Raw genomic sequence first — 19,764 nt, 5'->3', positions numbered from 1 at the left:
TTTATGTAGAAAGTTAATAAAAATCAAAACATTCCTTCACAATTTATCTCACAGAAACCATTGGTGTGGCTGTTGATGAAATTGATCGATTGACCTCTATATGTGTCACATTTGATTGGTAGGCATATTTTTAAAACCTCCAAGTAATTAATTGAGATTTCCATAGCCCAGTGATGTTTTTCCTGACTTCCCCTCTACCTTACGTTTTTAGCCGAATCAGGAAACATTGGCTTCACATCGAAAACCCCAATTTTTTTAACCCCCTTAGGTGAAATATTAACACTCGCACCATTTAAAACAGTTTCTAAGGATCAGATTATATTACATTGGACATACCTGATTTTCTTGGTGTAGCTTCTGGACCACCTCTCCGATCTGACTTCCCACTTTGCTGGTATTTCCATCACCTGCCTCATTAGCCCTCTCCTCCAAAAACTTGAGTCTCTGTCTATCAAGCTCTTTTTTGACCTGTTTGTCAGCGTCCTTGTTGACCTTCTGCATGGCCTTGAGGAAGGCTGTATCCTTCTCTGCACGGATTGTCTCAATTTTGTGTTTCATGTACACCTCCATTTCTTTCTTATACTTCTTGAATTCCTTGTCATATTTGTCTGAAATTTCTGCCTCCTTGCTCCTGACCTGAAGTGCTACTTTCTCTTCCATTTCATACTTCATTCCTTCCATCTGTATTGCTATACATTCTTTTACTCTTGATTCTATTTCATCCTCTTTGTCCTCAGGTAATGGTCCTCCAACTTGTTGTGATGAAATGCCCACTACATCAGCCTCTTGTGACAATAACCCTGAACTTTCAGATGCATCATTCTCACAGAAGAGTTGGTCTTCCAAATTTACATTGTCTTTCATTTTTTCCAGATCCTCAATTTTCCTGTACAACTTTGTCACCTCCTCTTGATACGATTCTTGGATCTGTTGATTCTCTGACCTAGCACCCTCCAGTTCTTTTCTTAAATCATTGATACATTTTTCATAATGTGTCACAGTGTCTGCTTCTGTAACAGGCTCAACTTGAAAGAATCCTGATTCTGAAACAACATCCTGCTCCTCATCCAGACCCTCCATGAATCCTGGGATCTCTGTTGAACTCATTTGGGAGCCAGAAGCTACTCTTTGATTCCTCATGTCCTTCTGGGACTTGTATGAATCCTTTGAATGGTCCGTATTTTCCAGACTTGTTGTAGGGAATCTGTTTTCCTCCTGCGTAAGCCTCAGAATGAGACTTGCCTTTTGATCATGCGAGAGGTTGAGGTCATCCTCCAGCAGCTGTAGAGAAGACTTCACAGCCGTCATCTCAGTATTGACGTTCCCAAGCTGTTCTTTAAGATTCTCTATCTCATTGTTACACACCTTTTTCGTGTCCTCCATCAGTGACTGAACAGTTTCATATTTATGCTGCATTTGTGAGAGATCCTCGGCCATGGCTGTGTGGCTGTTCAGCAGCTCATCGCGTTCCTGTTCAAGCTGTGATAATGTCTCCTTTAGTTGTGCTATCTCCTGAACCAATGATTCATTCTTTGCCTCCAGAGTCTGACTCTTTTGATCCTGATCAGCTAAAACATTGACCTTGTCTAGATGTAATTCATTGGAATGATTTCTGAGTTGATCTAGCCCCTCTGCGAGTTGTTCTGTGCCGCTTTCTCTTTGTGTTGGATCCTGTTCTAAACTCTGTTCTTGTTCCTTCAATGCAGCACACTCCTGAATCAAGGTCTGATTTCTTCTTTTCAAATTTTCATTTTCATTTTCCAATCTTGTCCTGAGCTGCTCTGAGGCATCTAACTCCTGTAGAAGTTGTTCTCTTGCTAAGATCAGCTTCTCACAGCGCTCATTCCTAAGCTTCAGTTCAGACGTTAGTTCCTTATTTTTGGCTTGTTCTCCACCACGTTCAGCTGTGAGAGATCTGAGATCACTCAGAAAATCTTCACTCATGTTGTCATTTTCCGTCATGTTGTTTTTAAGTGATTCCACCTGACTCAGGAGATCATGTTTGTTGCGAGTCAAATTGTCCACTTCACTCTTCAAGCTTTCTATTTCAGTATTTAGACTTAGCCTGACATCACCTGCTAACAGCAGATTTGCTTTTGCAGACTCCAGCTCTGCCTGGTAGAAGTCTTTACTCTCTGTCAAATCAGTTAATTCCTCCTGAAAACTTTCAATGGTTTTTTCCGTTTCAATATTTTTCTGATCAGAATCTTCCACCTGTTGGTGAACTACTCCTAGCTCTGTTTCCGAATCCTTCATGCACTGTTTATAATTCTCAATCAGTGCCATGTTCTGTCTGTTAGTAGATTCCAGCCGTTCTCGGACAACTTGAGAGTGTTGTTTTGCCTCCTGATGCACTGTCTCTAATCCTTCATAGTCAGTCTTTGCTGAATCCAAAGCTTTGCCAAGAGCCTCTATTTCGTCTTGTTTTATATTTATTTCATCTTTCAATTCCTTGTACAGCTCTTCCAGACTCTCTTTTTCCTCTGAATGCTTTCTGACCCTTTCGTCCGAGCTGCACTGTAACTCCTCCACTTGACCACACAGAAAACGTATCTCCTCCTCCATCTTCAATCCTTTTCTTTCGGCTTCTGTTTCCAGGGTGCCTACTTTTACAGTTAGATTATCTCTTTCCTGTAGGAGACTTTCACCGTCTTTCATATATTTTTCACATTTTTCATTCATTGACACGATTTCCTTGGCATGCTGTGATTTCATCTGTACAAGGTCTTCTGTGTGATCCATTATCAGCTGATTAACGTCCTTATTGTGTTGGGAGCTGTTATCACCATGTGACATTAGCATTTCCAAAACACTTTCTTCAAGGCGAGAATATTTTCCCTTCAACTGTGTCAGTTCTGAGTGCAGTACTGTTTCTGATTTTTCCATGTCAAGTGTCTTCTGTTCCACAGTTGCTTTATCGGTTTTTATTCTATCTAGCTCCTGATTAAATTTGTGACCTAGTTCCTTTTTATCGTTTTTAAATTTCTCCATTTCTGTTTCTAGATCTGTTCTCAAATTTTCAATCTGCATTTCCCAATTTTGTTTCGTAGATTCAAACTTTTCTTGAGCCAAATACCCCTGGTTCCTCTGTTGTTCAAGTTCTGAGTCAAGTGTCTTAATTTTCTCCTCAAAACATTGTTTTTCATTCAATAGAAAATGTTTGTCACATTCCAGACGTTGTATTTCATCTGCCTGCCTCTGTATCTCACCTTCCAGATATTGTTTTTTATTTTCCAGACCTTGGTTTTCAATCTCCAACTGTTCCTTTCCAGCAGACAGTTGATGACATGTGTCTGTCAATGACTGTTTCTCTGACAAGAGAATATCACGCTGTTCGGCGAAGCCTTCCTCAGTCATCCTTTTCTCCCGTTGCAAGTGTTTACATTGCTCCTTCAGAGAAGTCCTCTCCTTGTTAAAAGATGCTTCTAATTCAGATTTTTGACTTTCAATGTCTTTTTCCAGCTCCTCTTTTTCCAAACAATGATCATGAAATTTTGTCTGATATTCTAGATTCAGTGAGTTAAGGTTTTGTTCAACACTTGTCAATGAGTCCTGAAGCTTTTCACATTTACTTGCAAGCTCTAGACGTTCACTTTGAAATGCTGTACGCTCCTGTTCCATACTGTGAATCATGACAGATTTCTCCATTTCGTGACTTTCTCTATCAAGGTCAGCTTGCTGGTTGAGAGCGTCAAGTATAGCCTCCAGCTGACTACACTGAACCTGTAGTTCTCCATAATTCCTGTCCTTCATTCTCATAGTTTCCAATTCCTTATTCACATTTTCAAACCTTTGTGCAAATGTTTCTTCTCTACCAGAATGGTTGTCTCTTTCTTGTGTAACTAAGGATTTTAAAGACAAAATCTCATTATCAAATGCTGTCCTTTCCAGTTTTAGAGCTTCCTGGAGTTGATGACATTGTGCTTCTCTCTCACTACACTCAGTTCTTACCCTTTCATGACCATTCTGCAGTTCTGTTATTTGAACATGCAAAGAAGCAATATTACTTTTGAGATCCTCACCCTGTTTTTCTAACATTTCTGAATGTGATTTTTCGTTGTCAAGATCAGTTTTGAGATCCTCACATTGTTTTTCTAAAATTTCAGCATTTGACCTTTCTTTGTCAAGATCAGTTTTGTGATCCTTATACTGTTTTTCTAATGATTCAGAATTTGACCACTCTTTGTTGAGATCAGATTTTAAATCCTCACACAGCTTTTCTGAGATTCCAGCATTTGTCCTTTCCTTGTCAAGATCAGTTTTGAGATCCTCACATTGTTTTTCTAAAACTCCAGAATGTGACCTTTCCTTGTCAAGATCAGTTTTGAGATCCTCACATTGTTTTTCTATCAATTCAGCATTTGTCCTTTCCTTGTCAAGATCAGTTTTGAGATCCTCACATTGTTTTTCTAACAATTCAGCATTTGTCCTTTCCTTGTCAAGATCTGTTTTGAGATCCTCACATTGTTTTTCTATCAATTCAGCATTCGTCCTTTCCTTGTCAAGATTAATTTTGAGATCCTCACATTGTTTTTCTATCAATTCAGCCTTCGTCCTTTCCTTGTCAAGATCAGTTTTGAGATCCTCACATTGTTTTTCTAACAATTCAGCATTTGTCCCTCCCTTGTCAAGATCAGTTTTGAGATCCTCACATTGTTTTTCTATCAATTCAGCATTCATCCTTTCCTTGTCAAGATTAATTTTGAGATCCTCACATTGTTTTTCTAAAACTCCAGAATGTGACCTTTCCTTGTCAAGATCAGTTTTGAGATCCTCACATTGTTTTTCTAAAACTCCAGAATAGGACCTTTCCTTGTCAAGACTAATTTTGAGATCCTCACATTGTTTTTCTAAAACTCCAGAATGTGACTTCTCATTGTCAAGATCAGTTTTGAGATCCTTACACTGTTTTTCTAACATTCCAGCTGAAGTCCTTTCCTTGTCTAATTCTTTGATCAATTCCTGTTCATCACATTTGTTTGCATTTATTTTGTCCTGGTACGATTGAAGAGAGGTTGCGTACCTTTCTTCGGTCATACCTAAATCCTCTTTTGCTTTTTCAAAAGTCGTTTTCAGTTCTTGGCACTGAGTTTCCAACTCACAAACACGACACCTTTCCTTATTTAGAGAACAGGACAGTTCCTCTAACTCGTTTTTCTCTGTTGCCCGTTGTTTTTCCAATTTCTGGATATAATTCTCCGTTAACCTCCTTTCAGCATTCAGACTCTCCAGGTCGGTGTTTGTATTTTTGTTTTTTTCCAACAATTCACTATTAGTTTTCATGATTTCCTCCACTATGGCCTTCATTTGTTCAGATTCTGCATTCTCCTGCCTCAGTTTGTCCATGGTAAGGTCTAGTGTCTCCTTCAGTGTTGTGTTGTCATTGACCATTTTTACTATGACATTCTCCATTTTATCCTTCAGCTCTTGTTTTTCATCCTCTTTGTTCTTTAACAAATTCTCAAGTTGCTGTATATCCCCTTTAGTTTTTCCTGTATTTGTTTTCTCAAGTTTAACTAATTTGGCTTTGTTTCGAATGAATTTCGCTTTGTTTTCCTCAAGGGACTGGGTCAATTTTTTCCTTTCATTTTCCTTGGATTCAAGTTCTTTTTGGAGTTTTTCATTGTCTGTACTTAAACTTGTATTCTCCTCTTTCAGATTTTTCATTTCACATTTTAGTTTATCACACATACTTTTGAAACTTGTCAAATCTTCCTCCTTTATACATGAAGGCACAAGATCTTCCTGAGCAACTTTGATTTTGGCCTCAAAATCAGTCACCATTTGTTGGCGCTCAGAAGTAGAGAGTTCCAATTGTCTTTCCAAATTTTCCTTTTGAGCTTGTAGCTGAATGAGTGAGAGTTGCAAGTCCTCCTTTTCCCGATAAAAAGCCCTATTTTCCTCCTTCAGTGTTTTGTAGTCATGTTCTGGATCTATTTGTAAGTATTTGGTATCTGAATTTTGCAATTGTTGTTGCAGAATCTGACTTTGTAGCACGGATTCATCGCCAGCTGTACACAGAATCTTTGATCCATCAGCACACTGATGTACCTGATGCTCATCTTGGTCCTTCACAATTGTATTACACATGCTTTCTAACTTTGCTTCTTTCTCTCTTTGATCTGCTAAAATGTCCACCTTTTCACTTTTCAGTGTTTCCAGTTCTGATTTGAGCACATCCTCAACTTCACTCATAGAACATATTTTTAACTCACTGTGGTCTAGTTTTTCTTTTAATTCCAATAACTGGTTTCCCAACGAAGAATTATCTTTCTCCAGTTCTGACTGGAGCTTGTCTTGGGCTTCACACTTGGTAACAAGATCTGAGTTCTCTGTCTGTATTTGTTGTACTTTTTCCTGTAAAGCACCACATTCAATCTGTAAAGAAGATAATTTCAGTTGGTCCTCCTCCTTGCCTGAAGACAAAGCAACATTCTTTGTCCTTAAACTATCACAGTTTTCAGATAATACATGAAGCCTCTCTTTGAGTGACCTGTTTTCTCCAGTAATTGCCTCATTATCTTTCTTACTCTCGGTATATTTTTGTTGGAATACTAAATAATCTGGCTGTAGCATTGCCTGGTCAGGAGAAGTATCTTCATGCTCAGCCAACTTGTGACTAGCTGAATCACAACCCTGGTTGTTCAGTGGAACACTCTCACTAAGTCTACTTTCTACATTATCTCCATGGTCTCCTAGCATTCTTGCCTCGTCATGATCAACTGACCCAATATTTGAATCAACTGGATCATCACTTGTAGTAAAAGAATCGACACCTTTGTCATCGGAAGCAGAATCTAAAGCATTCACCTTAGTACACGGGGATTTACCAGCACCATCGGAGTAACTAGGAACCAACAGACTTGGAATAACTGAAAGCATGCACTGGGAATTCCTTACCCTCTCTTGTAGTCTTCCCTCTAGTGTACACTCATCCTCTTCAATAGAATCTGCAGAAATGTCATGTGTACCCTCATCATTATCCAATGGGTCGATTGAGTCAGGAGACATTCTGGAAGAAGACACTGCTCCACATGTTTTCTGGAAGCTGGTTTGTGTAATATTGTCCTCAGCCACTTCCTGTTTAATGGCCACTGAATTCTGGGAGTCTTGCACCATTATCTCTTGTTCAATGGAATCCTGGGAGGATAGTGACCTTTCTGCAGTTGGCTGTGTCCAAGGGTCATGTGACCCCCCATCCACAGCCTCTTCTATCTCCATGAATTTCTGGACCATCACCTCTTCCACAGGCAAAGTCAATCTATCTGTGGTTTTCTCGCTCTCTGTCTTCAGCTCAGTCACCTGCCATTCCAGTGCACTGATTTTTCGAGAAAGTAAATCTTTCTCTTCCTGTAGAGTTTTGTTCTTCTCCTCAAGTTCATTCAAGACAGTATTTGATATTTCTGTGACATTCTCTGTAGGTGTCATTGTTTCTGCAGAAGTTTGAGGGTCCTGGGGCACTTGTCTGGTAGATTTCTCTAAAGTCTTAGCTTCCTTTTTTAAATGCTCGATATGTTCAAGCAGATTTGCTCTTACTGTGTGTAAATCATCAACATGAGTCTGCATCTGAAGAATTTCCTGTTCCAGATCAGTGTGCCTCTCCTCATTATCTCCCATGGTCATTTTTTCGCCCTTATTTGTAAGTTTGTTGGTCACATTTCCATCATCTGATTGGACAATCTGTTTGCTAGCACTGTGATCCACTTTACCAACATGACTCGAGTCAGCTGACTGATCCTGGGCCTGTAATGGAACCTCCTCCTGCCTTCCAAAGAAAAAGCTCCGATCAAACTGAGGCAAGTGGTTACTGTCAAGCTGAGACAGCTGACCTTGGTCTAGAGAGGATTGACAAGAAGGCAGCTGAGACAAGTTTTCTGAGTCTGTATGTGACGACTGCCCTGAACCAAGCTCTGGAGACGAACTTGAATCACTTTCAGTAACATGTGATTGCTGTGTATCACTGGTTGTGTTACCAGTCCTTTGTGTAGGTTCCATCGGGGACAGAACCGAAGAAGATTGATCCTGTCCCAACGATACCATTTCTGATTGGTCCTGTCTCAACGATACCATTTCTGCAACAAGTCTTTGATTTATCATAGAAACATCCTCATACTTTGCATTCATTTCTTTACTTGTCTCCTCCAGACTTTTCTTGCTGTCAAGTGCCTGATTCAACTCAATCTGCAGGGTTTCAATGATAAGGTTGGCACTCTGCACATCCGCCATTAGCGTCAAGTTGCTTTCTATTTGCTCCTCTCTCTCCTTTTGAAAAAGCTCATTTTCTGACTTGATATGATCAAGTTCTCGCAGCTCAACTTCAGACTTATTTCCAATTTCTTTAAGCACCATAATTTCATCACTTAATTTTTCAATTTCTGACAAAGCAAATGTTCTTTCATCCAAGAGTCTTGCCAAGTCTGCCTTCAAGGCCTCAATCTGAGAAACATATTGTTGATTCTGTGTAATTACTGAATCTTGTTGCGATGACTCATTCACTACCGCACTGCTGCTATCATTTGTCAGTGTGGCTTCACTATCGTTTGATGTATCTTTTGACAAGTTTTGCTCCAAAGAAACACATGAAGTTCCAGGTGACGTTGTGTCCAATAGAGAATTCTCATCACATGCAAGATCTTTTTCGGCAAGTGTAGCATTTTCTATTGTAACTTCCTCCTGAACACACATGGCAGATTGTCCATAATTTTGAACACAAGATTCAGTGGTGCCAGTTTCCCCAAGCGTGACTACCAGTGGAGATTGCTGCACAAGAGGTACATTGTCTATAGGAGGACTTGGTTCTTCTACGAGTCTCATATTGTCTGTTTCGTCAGTTGATTCACCTAATGTCACATCATCAACTTCCATGCCTGCCCCCAACTCTCTAGGACCCAGTAAAGTAGACTGCAGCCTCTGTGGAGATGTTTCAGACTGATTCAGGGCTTCCTTTAATGAGGAAATCAGATCCTCCATCTTCGAACCTTTGCTTTTCAATTCCTCATTTTCTGATTTTAGTAAACCAACTTCCTCTTCAAATTTTCTAGCCTTTTCAATATATTGGCTTTTTTCCAAGAAAGCTTCCTCTATTTCCGTGTTTTGAGAGTCTAAGTCCTCTGACAACAAATTCATTTGATCTCTCAAGCGACTGTTTTTGGATGTCAGACTGTCTAATTCAGATTTGAGACCAACCACAGAGTCCTGCTGACTGTTTATTTTATTCTTTAACTCGTCATTTTGAGACTTGTATAGAGCACATTCCTCTTGTAATTCCTTTACCCTAGTGGCTGCAATTTCATAATCTTGAAGCCTTTGACTGTAATCCTCATTTTGTGCCTGATATTGTTCCAATAGTTCCTTCAACTGGTCACACTGAGATTTATACACGTTACATTCCTCCTGAAGTTGCACAATTTTATCATCTGTGTTCATGTAACGTTGTAACTGATCACGATAATCAGCATTCTCTTTCATCGCTTTCTCCATTGCTGCCCTCACCTGAACCATCTCTGCACTAAGAGTTACCTTCTCTTCCTGATACTGTTGGACAACTGCCTGTTTCATCTCAGCAAAGTGAAGACCATACCTTTCTTCCAGCTCACTTTGTAATGCTTCCATTTTAGCCTGAACTTCCATCTCACTGACCATTCCCGGACTGACACCATGTGTCGGACTAGATGGACCAGACATACTTCTGGAATTGGAAACATCAGACTTCTGTTTCCGCATTAGTTCTGCATCCATCATGAGTTTTTGAACAACTTCATTGGTCTGTTTCTCACGAATCTTTGTGGTCTCATGTGATTCCTTTACCTTGGAGTACTCCTCAGAGATCAGGTCAAGTCTCTCTACCAGCTGGTTCATCATACTGTCTTTGTCTGTGATGACCTGTTGGAGTGACACAATTTCTTGTGTCGCGTCCTTGAGAGCGTGGGATGTTAGTGTTTGCTTTTCCGTCTGTGACTGCAATACCTTGCCAGCCTGAAACAGCACAAAAAAAAACCATGAATAACAGTCGCTCTAGTATAATGGCAATGAAAAACAGACACTCTTGTATAATGGTAAATAGATAAGATACATGAAAACATCTTGTACAGAGTGAGTAATTAGTACTGATCATGATGTATCAATGTTACAGAACGTATATTACCATGAGTATGAAAATGTGTAATAAATAGGTATACAGCCCATCCTCGATACTCCAGGAGTTATCTCACTTAAGCTCTCTGCACCCCTGCAATATGTCATAGCAAAATTGAAGGCTCAGTGTGCGCCACAATGTTGATGAGACAAGAAGACAAGTTTGATCCATTGTTTTCATCAAAAAAATCTCACGATCAGGTAAAAAGTAAAAATTGCCAGGCTTTGAAGTCAGGTGTCAATCCTTTGTAATTTTCAAATGACAAATAACAGCCTAGCAACTGGTCAGGTTTTTTTACCTGAGACCAATCAAACATCTATCTTTGTGCCTTCAATTTTGCATTGACATGTTGCAGGGGTGCAGAGAGCGTAAGTGAGCGTTACCCCTGGAGTGTCGAGGATGTGTACAGCCCAACACCCCAGGTTTAGTTAATTCCATAGGAGGGCGAGTGGAAACTGACTTAAGAAACATAGGCCAAGCAAATAGAATTTTCTTAAATCAGCCTGCAATTTATTACTCTAAATATGAAATTGTGCAGCTTAGAGAAAGCATCTAATGCCGAAGTTATTTATCAAAGACCCTATCTATCATGTTAATTTGCTATATATATAGATGGTAAATATGCATCACGATACCAGTACACAGCACCATCCACCCTTTCCCCCTGTTAACATCTAGTCATCCACCATATTTGTCAAAAGTTCATAATGCACTGACAAGCATGTAGACGACTGTGGCACTTTGGATGTCTCAATGTATTCATGTGAAGTTAATGAAAAAACTTTCTTCATTTCTGTAAACTTAACACTTTTTAAAGCTTTTTACAAGATCCAACAAGATTGCAGTCAAACGTGGGAAAAAAGAGAGAGACAGAATGTCAGCTATATTCACCGTTTGAAAATTTTCAAACTTCTGTCAATTAAATGTCGCTACTACATATGTGACGTCACACTTCAAAAAAGTCACGATCCGAAAAGGGAATTGCATGCAAACAAAGGGCATCTGTTCAAATTAAACCACAAAGAACTACGTCACCAGGGCTGGGGGTGGATCCAGGACCAGTTATAGTATGATCATACCCTCCTACTGTAAGTAGTGTCTGTAACCAAGAGCTACGTCAACAGGGCTGGGGGTGGATCCAGGACCAGTTATAGCATGATCATACCCTCCTACTATAAGTAGTGTCTGTAACCAAGATCTACGTCAACAGGGCTGGGGGGGGATCCAGGACCAGTTATAGTATGATAATACCCTCCTACTGTAAGTAATGTCTGTAACCAAGAACTACATCACCAGGGCTGGGGGGGGATCCAGGACCAGTTATAGTATGATAATACCCTCCTACTGTAAGTAATGTCTGTAACCAAGAACTACGTCCCCAGGCCTGGGGGTGGATCCAAACATTATAGCATGATCATACCCTCCTACTATAAGTAGTGTCTGTAACCAAGAGCTACATCACCAGGGCTGGGGGTGGATCCAGGACCAGTTATAGCGTGATCATACCCTCCTACTCTAAGTAGTGTCTGTAACCAAGAACTACGTCACCAGGGTTGGGAGTGGATCTAGACATTATAGCATGATCATACCTTCCTACTGTAAGTAGTGTCTGTAACCAAGAGCTACACCACCAGGGCTTGGGGTGGATCCAGGACCAGTTATAGCATGATCATACCCTCCTACTGTAAGTAGTGTCTGTAACTAAGAACTACGTCACCAGGGTTGGGGGTGGATCCAGGACCAGTTATAGTATGATCATACCCTCCTACTCTAAGTAGTGTCTGTAACCAAGAACTACGTCACCAGGGGTGGGGGTGGATCCAGACATTATAGCATGATCATACCCTCCTAGTATAAGTAGTGTCTGTAACCAAGAGCTACATCACCAGGGCTTGGGGTGGATCTAGGACCAGTTATAGCATGATCATACCCTCCTACTGTAAGCAGTGTCTGTAACCAAGAACTACGTCACCAGGGATGGGGGTGGATCTAGACATTATAGCATGATCATAACCTCCTACTGTAAGTAGTGTCTGTAACCAAGAGCTACATCTCCAGGGCTTGGGGTGGATCCAGGACCAGTTATAGCAGGATCATACCCTCCTACTGTAAGTAGTGTCTGTAACTAAGAACTACGTCACCAGGGTTGGGGGTGGATCCAGGACCAGTTATAGTATGATCATACCCTCCTACTGTAAGTAGTGTCTGTAACCAAGAACTACATCACCAGGGCTGGGGGTGGATCCAGACATTATAGCATGATCATACCCTCCTACTGTAAGTAGTGTCTGTAACCAAGAGCTACATCACCAGGGCTTGGGGTGGATCCAGGACCAGTTATAGCATGATCATACCCTCCTACTGTAAGTAGTGTCTGTAACCAAGAACTACGTCACCAGGGTTGGGGGTGGATCTAGACATTATAGCATGATCATACCCTCCTACTGTAAGTAGTGTCTGTAACCAAGAACTACGTCACCAGGGTTGGGGGTGGATCCAGACATTATAGCATGATCATACCCTCCTACTGTAAGTAGTGTCTGTAACCAAGAACTACGTCACCAGGGTTGGGGGTGGATCCAGACATTATAGCATGATCATACCCTCCTACTGTAAGTAGTGTCTGTAACCAAGAACTACGTCACCAGGGTTGGGGGTGGATCCAGACATTATAGCATGATCATACCCTCCTACTGTAAGTAGTGTCTGTAACCAAGAACTACGTCACCAGGGTTGGGGGTGGATCCAGACATTATAGCATGATCATACCCTCCTACTGTAAGTAGTGTCTGTAACCAAGAACTACGTCACCAGGGTTGGGGGTGGATCCAGACATTATAGCATGATCATACCCTCCTACTGTAAGTAGTGTCTGTAACCAAGAACTACGTCACCAGGGTTGGGGGTGGATCCAGACATTATAGCATGATCATACCCTCCTACTGTAAGTAGTGTCTGTAACCAAGAACTACGTCACCAGGGTTGGGGGTGGATCCAGACATTATAGCATGATCATACCCTCCTACTGTAAGTAGTGTCTGTAACCAAGAACTACGTCACCAGGGTTGGGGGTGGATCCAGACATTATAGCATGATCATACCCTCCTACTGTAAGTAGTGTCTGTAACCAAGAACTACGTCACCAGGGCTGGGGGTGGATCCAGACATTATAGCATGATCATACCCTCCTACTGTAAGTAGTGTCTGTAACCAAGAACTACGTCACCAGGGCTGGGGGTGGATCCAGGACCAGTTATAGTATGATCATACCCTACTACTGTAAGTAGTGTCTGTAACCAAGAACTACGCCACCAGGGCTGGGGGTGGATCCAGGACCAGTTATAGTATGATCATACCCTACTACTGTAAGTAGTGTCTGTAACCAAGAACTACGTCACCAGGGCTGGGGGTGGATCCAGACATTATAGCATGATCATACCCTCCTACTATAAGTAGTGTCTGTAACCAAGGTTTGTACAGTCTCAAAGTACTAAGGCAGAAATCTGTAAATTGCCAACAGGAGAAGATGATACACAAAGTAAATTGTATAGTGAATTGGTCTACCTGTCTACTTATAATTCAAAGGTTCCTCCAGTGCTTTCCAATTTCTCTAGCACACTTACTCTACTGCTAAATGGTGACTAGTAGGTGTTAAAAATACCCATCTTAGAGTGGTTTCTTAGGACACTTACTCTACTGCTAAATGGTGACTAGTAGGTGTTAAAAAAATACCCATCTTAGAGTGGTTTCTTAGGACACTGAAAAGAAACACCCAACTATTCAACGATTTCAACAAAACATGAACAAAACAATTTCACTGTATTCTTTTTTTTTAAATCAAACTAGTTAAACTCATTAAACTAAACAAACAGAAAACAAATTCAGCCAAACAAATTATCACCTGTCTGGAATCTGTGACATCTTCTATAATCTTCTAGAGCTACATGTAATGGTAGGATCCTAATAGCAGTATACAATTGTTTCATGGGTATTTGGGGAACAGCCAAAGCTATCATCCCTCTACCGAGGGATGGTAGTTTTGACTGTTCCTCAAATACCCATGAAATAATTGTTTTATTACCAAATACATATTAATATTAGTATTAAACCAACTCGTCATTGATTTGTCTGCGTAAACAACACTGAGACACAGTCACCAAAACGTTAGAACGGGGATCTGGAGGGGGGATTTCTGTGCCTCAAATTTGCGCCGGGTAACAGTTCGCTCTGACCGGGAAAACAGTTTGGACTGTTTCACCCCTACAGCCAAAATTGGACAAAAAGCCAGAAACAGTAAAAATTGACTAATTATAATTTGTATATACAATTAGGTAATACCTGGTATTGTCAAGGTACCTAATAACAGCTTGTACTGTGTAAGTCACCAAAGATCAGGCTACACCTAGATACCGTATCCAGGATACCATCTAGTGCTGGGACATTACATCAACACCTAGATACTGTATCCAGGATACCATCTAGTGCTGTGACATTACATCAACACCTAGATACAGTATCCAGGATTCCATCTAGTGCTGGGACATTTCATCAACACCTAGATACCGTATCCAGGATACCATCTAGTGCTGGGACATTTTATCAACACCTAGATACCGTATCCAGGATACCATCTAGTGCTGGGACATTTTATCAACACCTAGATACCGTATCCAGGATACCATCTAGTGCTGGGACATTTTATCAACACCTAGATACCGTATCCAGGATACCATCTAGTGCTGGGACATTACATCAGCACCTAGATACAGTATCCAGGATACCATCTAGTGCTGAGACATTACATCAACACCTAGATACAGTATCCAGGATAGCATCTAGTGCTGGGACATTACATCAACACCTAGATACTGTATCCAGGATACCATCTAGTGCTGTGACATTCCATCAACACCTAGATACAGTATCCAGGATACCATCTAGCGCTGGGACATTACATTAACACCTAGATACTGTATCCAGGATCCCATCTAGTGCTGGGACATTACATCAGCACCTAGATACAGTATCCAGGATACCATCTAGTGCTGGGACATTACATCAAAACCTAGATACTGTATCCAGGATACCATCTAGTGCTGTGACATTACATCAACACCTAGATACAGTATCCAGGATACCATCTAGTGCTGGGACATTTCATCAACACCTAGATACAGTATCCAGGATACCATCTAGCGCTGGGACATTACATTAACACCTAGATACTGTATCCAGGATCCCATCTAGTGCTGGGACATTACATCAGCACCTAGATACAGGATCGAGGATACTATCTAGTGCTGGGACATTACATCAACACCTAGATACAGTATCCAGGATACCATCTAGTGCTGGGACATTTCATCAACACCTAGATACAGTATCCAGGATACCATCTAGCATTCCATCAATCTATTACCAGTATGACAACTAGGTGAATGACATAACTGACACCAATCTAATTACTTACTTAACAAAATAGTCGCGGTGCCTTCTACCAAACATACACAGCCAAATGACATTCAGTTAAACTGCTAACACATGTCAGCTTTATATTAAATAACCTCACCAATACCTCACCAAACAAATGTACCCTCGATAGGAAAAACGGTGCTGAATGTAAACACCACCATGGAAATATCATGTGGTCATTGAACCAGAGACAACTTCAAGACTTTGTCTTTAATACAAAACTAGCATGAAACATCAAATACTTATCATCAGAAATGTAGGTGAGAAGTCGATTAGAAGCACGCTAACATCCCGGCCAACAAGAGTGATTAATGTAAGATGTCTTGTGTCATAACTGTTGTAAAGTAAATAAAGTTTATATCAATATATTATAGTCAATGGCAACAAGCTCAAGATAAGTTGGGTTTTTATTAAATTGGGAACATTTACGGTTAAATAAGAGAAACTGCTTATATCCCTAGGGCATATATTTTCATTTTTTTAAGTTTCCCAACAAATGGGAAAAAAATCATTTAAGCATTATGAATGCATTGATACACATTTATATCTAGAACTAGACTGTATCCAGGCAAGAAAAAGCTCACTACAGCGGTCCAGGACCAGCAGATTTAGTCTGTGGGCAAGGAAAGGCTCACTACAGCGGACCAGGACCAGCTGATTTAGTCTGTGGGCAAGAAAAAGCTCACTACAGCGGTCCAGGACCAGCAGATTTAGTCTGTGGGCAAGGAAAAAGCCATGCCTACCTGCCAGATGGATCAACACAAAAATCTCCAATGAATATTACTATATTCACATCCTACTAAAGCCTCGATTTTGTTGAAAGACCGAGATCATATAAAGGCTATTTCATCAGATATACAGGTCTATGTATATATTTTGACTGGTAGATTTCATCTCCAGGGTAGTACACTTTTTCACATCCAATCATCAAAAGAACAACTTTGTTCTCGTTTATGAAAACCACAAATTAATTTCACTTGGAGTGGGTCAATTCCTAAACTCCAAGCAGTCCACAAGCAGTCCACAAACAGTCCAAGGTAAGCTATCTGATATGTAAACCTAACAACAAACCAGCCAATGTACACCCACTGGGTGTCCATATGTCCCAGACTTAAATCAATAAGCGTGTGTTACAGGTAAGTCAACAAGGCCAGGTGTGTACATGGCTCATAACCTGTCCACTAGTAGTTACAGGTAAGACGAGGCCAGGTGTGTACATGGCTCATAACCTGTCCACTAGTAGTTACAGGTAAGACGAGGCCAGGTGTGTACATGGCTCATAACCTGTCCACTAGTAGTTACAGGTAAGACGAGGCCAGGTGTGTACATGGCTCATAACCTGTCCACTAGTAGTTACAGGTAAGACGAGGCCAGGTGTGTACATGGCTCATAACCTGTCCACTAGTAGTTACAGGTAAGACGAGGCCAGGTGTGTACATGGCTCATAACCTGTCCACTAGTAGTTACAGGTAAGACGAGGCCAGGTGTGTACATGGCTCATAACCTGTCCACTAGTAGTTACAGGTAAGACGAGGCCAGGTGTGTACATGGCTCATAACCTGTCCACTAGTAGTTACAGGTAAGACGAGGCCAGGTGTGTACATGGCTCATAACCTGTCCACTAGTAGTTACAGGTAAGACGAGGCCAGGTGTGTACATGGCTCATAACCTGTCCACTAGTAGTTACAGGTAAGACGAGGCCAGGTGTGTACATGGCTCATAACCTGTCCACTAGTAGTTACAGGTAAGACGAGGCCAGGTGTGTACATGGCTCATAACCTGTCCACTAGTAGTTACAGGTAAGACGAGGCCAGGTGTGTACATGGCTCATAACCTGTCCACTAGTAGTTACAGGTAAGACGAGGCCAGGTGTGTACATGGCTCATAACCTGTCCACTAGTAGTTACAGGTAAGACGAGGCCAGGTGTGTACATGGCTCATAACCTGTCCACTAGTAGTTACAGGTAAGACGAGGCCAGGTGTGTACATGGCTCATAACCTGTCCACTAGTAGTTACAGGTAAGACGAGGCCAGGTGTGTACATGGCTCATAACCTGTCCACTAGTAGTTACAGGTAAGACAAGGCCAGGTGTGTACATGGTTCATCACCTGTCCACTAGTAGTTACAGGTAAGACGAGGCCAGGTGTGTACATGATTCATCACCTGTCCACTAGTAGTTACAGGTAAGACGAGGCCAGGTGTGTACATGGTTCATCACCTGTCCACTAGTAGCTACAGGTAAGACGAGGCCAGGTGTGTACATGGTTCATCACCTGTCCACTAGTAGTTACAGGTAAGACAAGGCCAGGTGTGTACATGGTTCATCACCTGTCCACTAGTAGTTACAGGTAAGACGAGGCCAGGTGTGTACATGATTCATCACCTGTCCACTAGTAGTTACAGGTAAGACGAGGCCAGGTGTGTACATGGTTCATCACCTGTCCACTAGTAGCTACAGGTAAGACGAGGCCAGGTGTGTACATGGTTCATCACCTGTCCACTAGTAGTTACAGGTAAGACAAGGCCAGGTGTGTTCATGGCTCATCACCTGTCCACTAGACACTGTACACAATCATCAATAATGCACCAATTACAAAGCTACATGCGATGACAACATACTGAGGCAGTATATAACAAGCACACATGTACCTTGGTTAGTTGATGTAGGACACCAAGCTTAAAACATTTAAATATCCCAGCCTCTCAACTTGTTTTCCCTCCCCGGGTGATGACCTTTTATCATTTTGTAACGTGTTCAGATGCAGCATCGTTATCATTCCGTTTTCTCATGACCAAATTTCACCCCTGGACTTTATCTGTTCGTTTTTGACATGTGATAAATGACTTGTGCAAGACTGCAATGTTATCCTTCTTTTTGTGTGTGAATACAGATCTAGTGATTATGTAATGGATGTTCTGTGGTTTAACTCCTCTATTGGAAACTTGTACAAGATAACTATATAAGATGTCAAGCGTGACAACATGTCTGACTGCGGTAATGTATCCATGGTTAGGTATTACTTTCAGCTGTACATCAGCAGTAAATATACATTTACACGCTGATCAGGAAGTAGTAGGCCTACTACTTAACATTACTCCAACAGGTGACTTTAGGTGAATGTTAGAAAATATATATTTTTATAGTATGTTAACAGCCAGTTAATGCAAGGAAGAGAAAATGACACTTCAATGAAGTGTGGTCTAGTTATATTCTCCCATAATACAACCTAATTACAGCAATAGGTTTTGCACAGGTCAAAATTATCTAAAGTATACGGATATCAGTCAGGTTTTAAATTCTGTGTATTTGGGACAAAAGTTCTGTGACAACCTGTATTGAGTTTGTAGATTACATTTACATATTATAATTATATAATGTGATTCTTTGTCTAACATATCTCAATACCATCAATTCAGTATCATACTGTACATGTCTGAATGTCATCAATTCAGTATTATACTGTACATGCCTGAATGCCATCAAGCCAGTCTTATACTGTACATGTCTGAATGTCATCAAGTCAGTATTATACTGTACATGTCTGAATGTCATCAAGTCAGTATTATACTGCACATGTCAGAATGTCATCAAGTCAGTATTATACTGTACATGTCAGAATGTCATCAAGTCAGTATTATACTGTACATGTCTGAATGTCACCAAGTCAGTATTATAGTTACAGGTAAGACAAGGCCAGGTGTGTACATGGCTCATAATCTGTCCACTAGTAGTTACAGGTTATGAGCCATGTAAATACTGACTTGATGCCATTCAGACATTTACAGTATAATACTGCATTGGTGACATTCAGACGTGTACAGTATAATACAGAATTGATGACATTCAGACATGCACAGTATAATACTGTATCGATGACATTCAGACATGTAAAGTATAATACTGACTTGATGACATCAATTCAGTATTATACTGTACATGTCTGAATGCCATCAATACAGTATTATACTGTACATGTCTGAATGTCACCAATACAGTATTATACTGTACATGTCTGAATGTCATCAATTCAGTATTATACTGTACATGTCTGAATGTCATCAATTCAGTATTATACTGTACATGTCTGAATGTCATCAATTCAGTATTATACTGTACATGTCTGAATGTCATCAATTCAGTATTATACTGTACATG

The 19,764-nt window shown here is 40.8% G+C and overlaps 1 protein-coding gene across 1 annotated transcript in view; it reads right to left on the bottom strand.

Annotated features, from left to right (window-relative positions):
• The window catches only part of LOC110452280, a 149,030-nt gene that overhangs the window by 123,498 nt on the left and 5,768 nt on the right, over positions 1–19,764 (bottom strand). Inside the window, exon 3 of the mRNA XM_021500694.1 lies at positions 337–9,975. Within this exon, the coding sequence (XP_021356369.1) occupies positions 337–9,975 (9,639 nt within the window). The remainder of the gene's footprint in view (positions 1–336; positions 9,976–19,764) is intronic.

Source organism: Mizuhopecten yessoensis, unplaced genomic scaffold (assembly GCF_002113885.1).
Source record: "Mizuhopecten yessoensis strain PY_sf001 unplaced genomic scaffold, ASM211388v2 scaffold6523, whole genome shotgun sequence".
NCBI classification, from domain to species: domain Eukaryota; kingdom Metazoa; phylum Mollusca; class Bivalvia; order Pectinida; family Pectinidae; genus Mizuhopecten; species Mizuhopecten yessoensis.
This window is presented reverse-complemented; position numbering and strand designations above follow the sequence as displayed.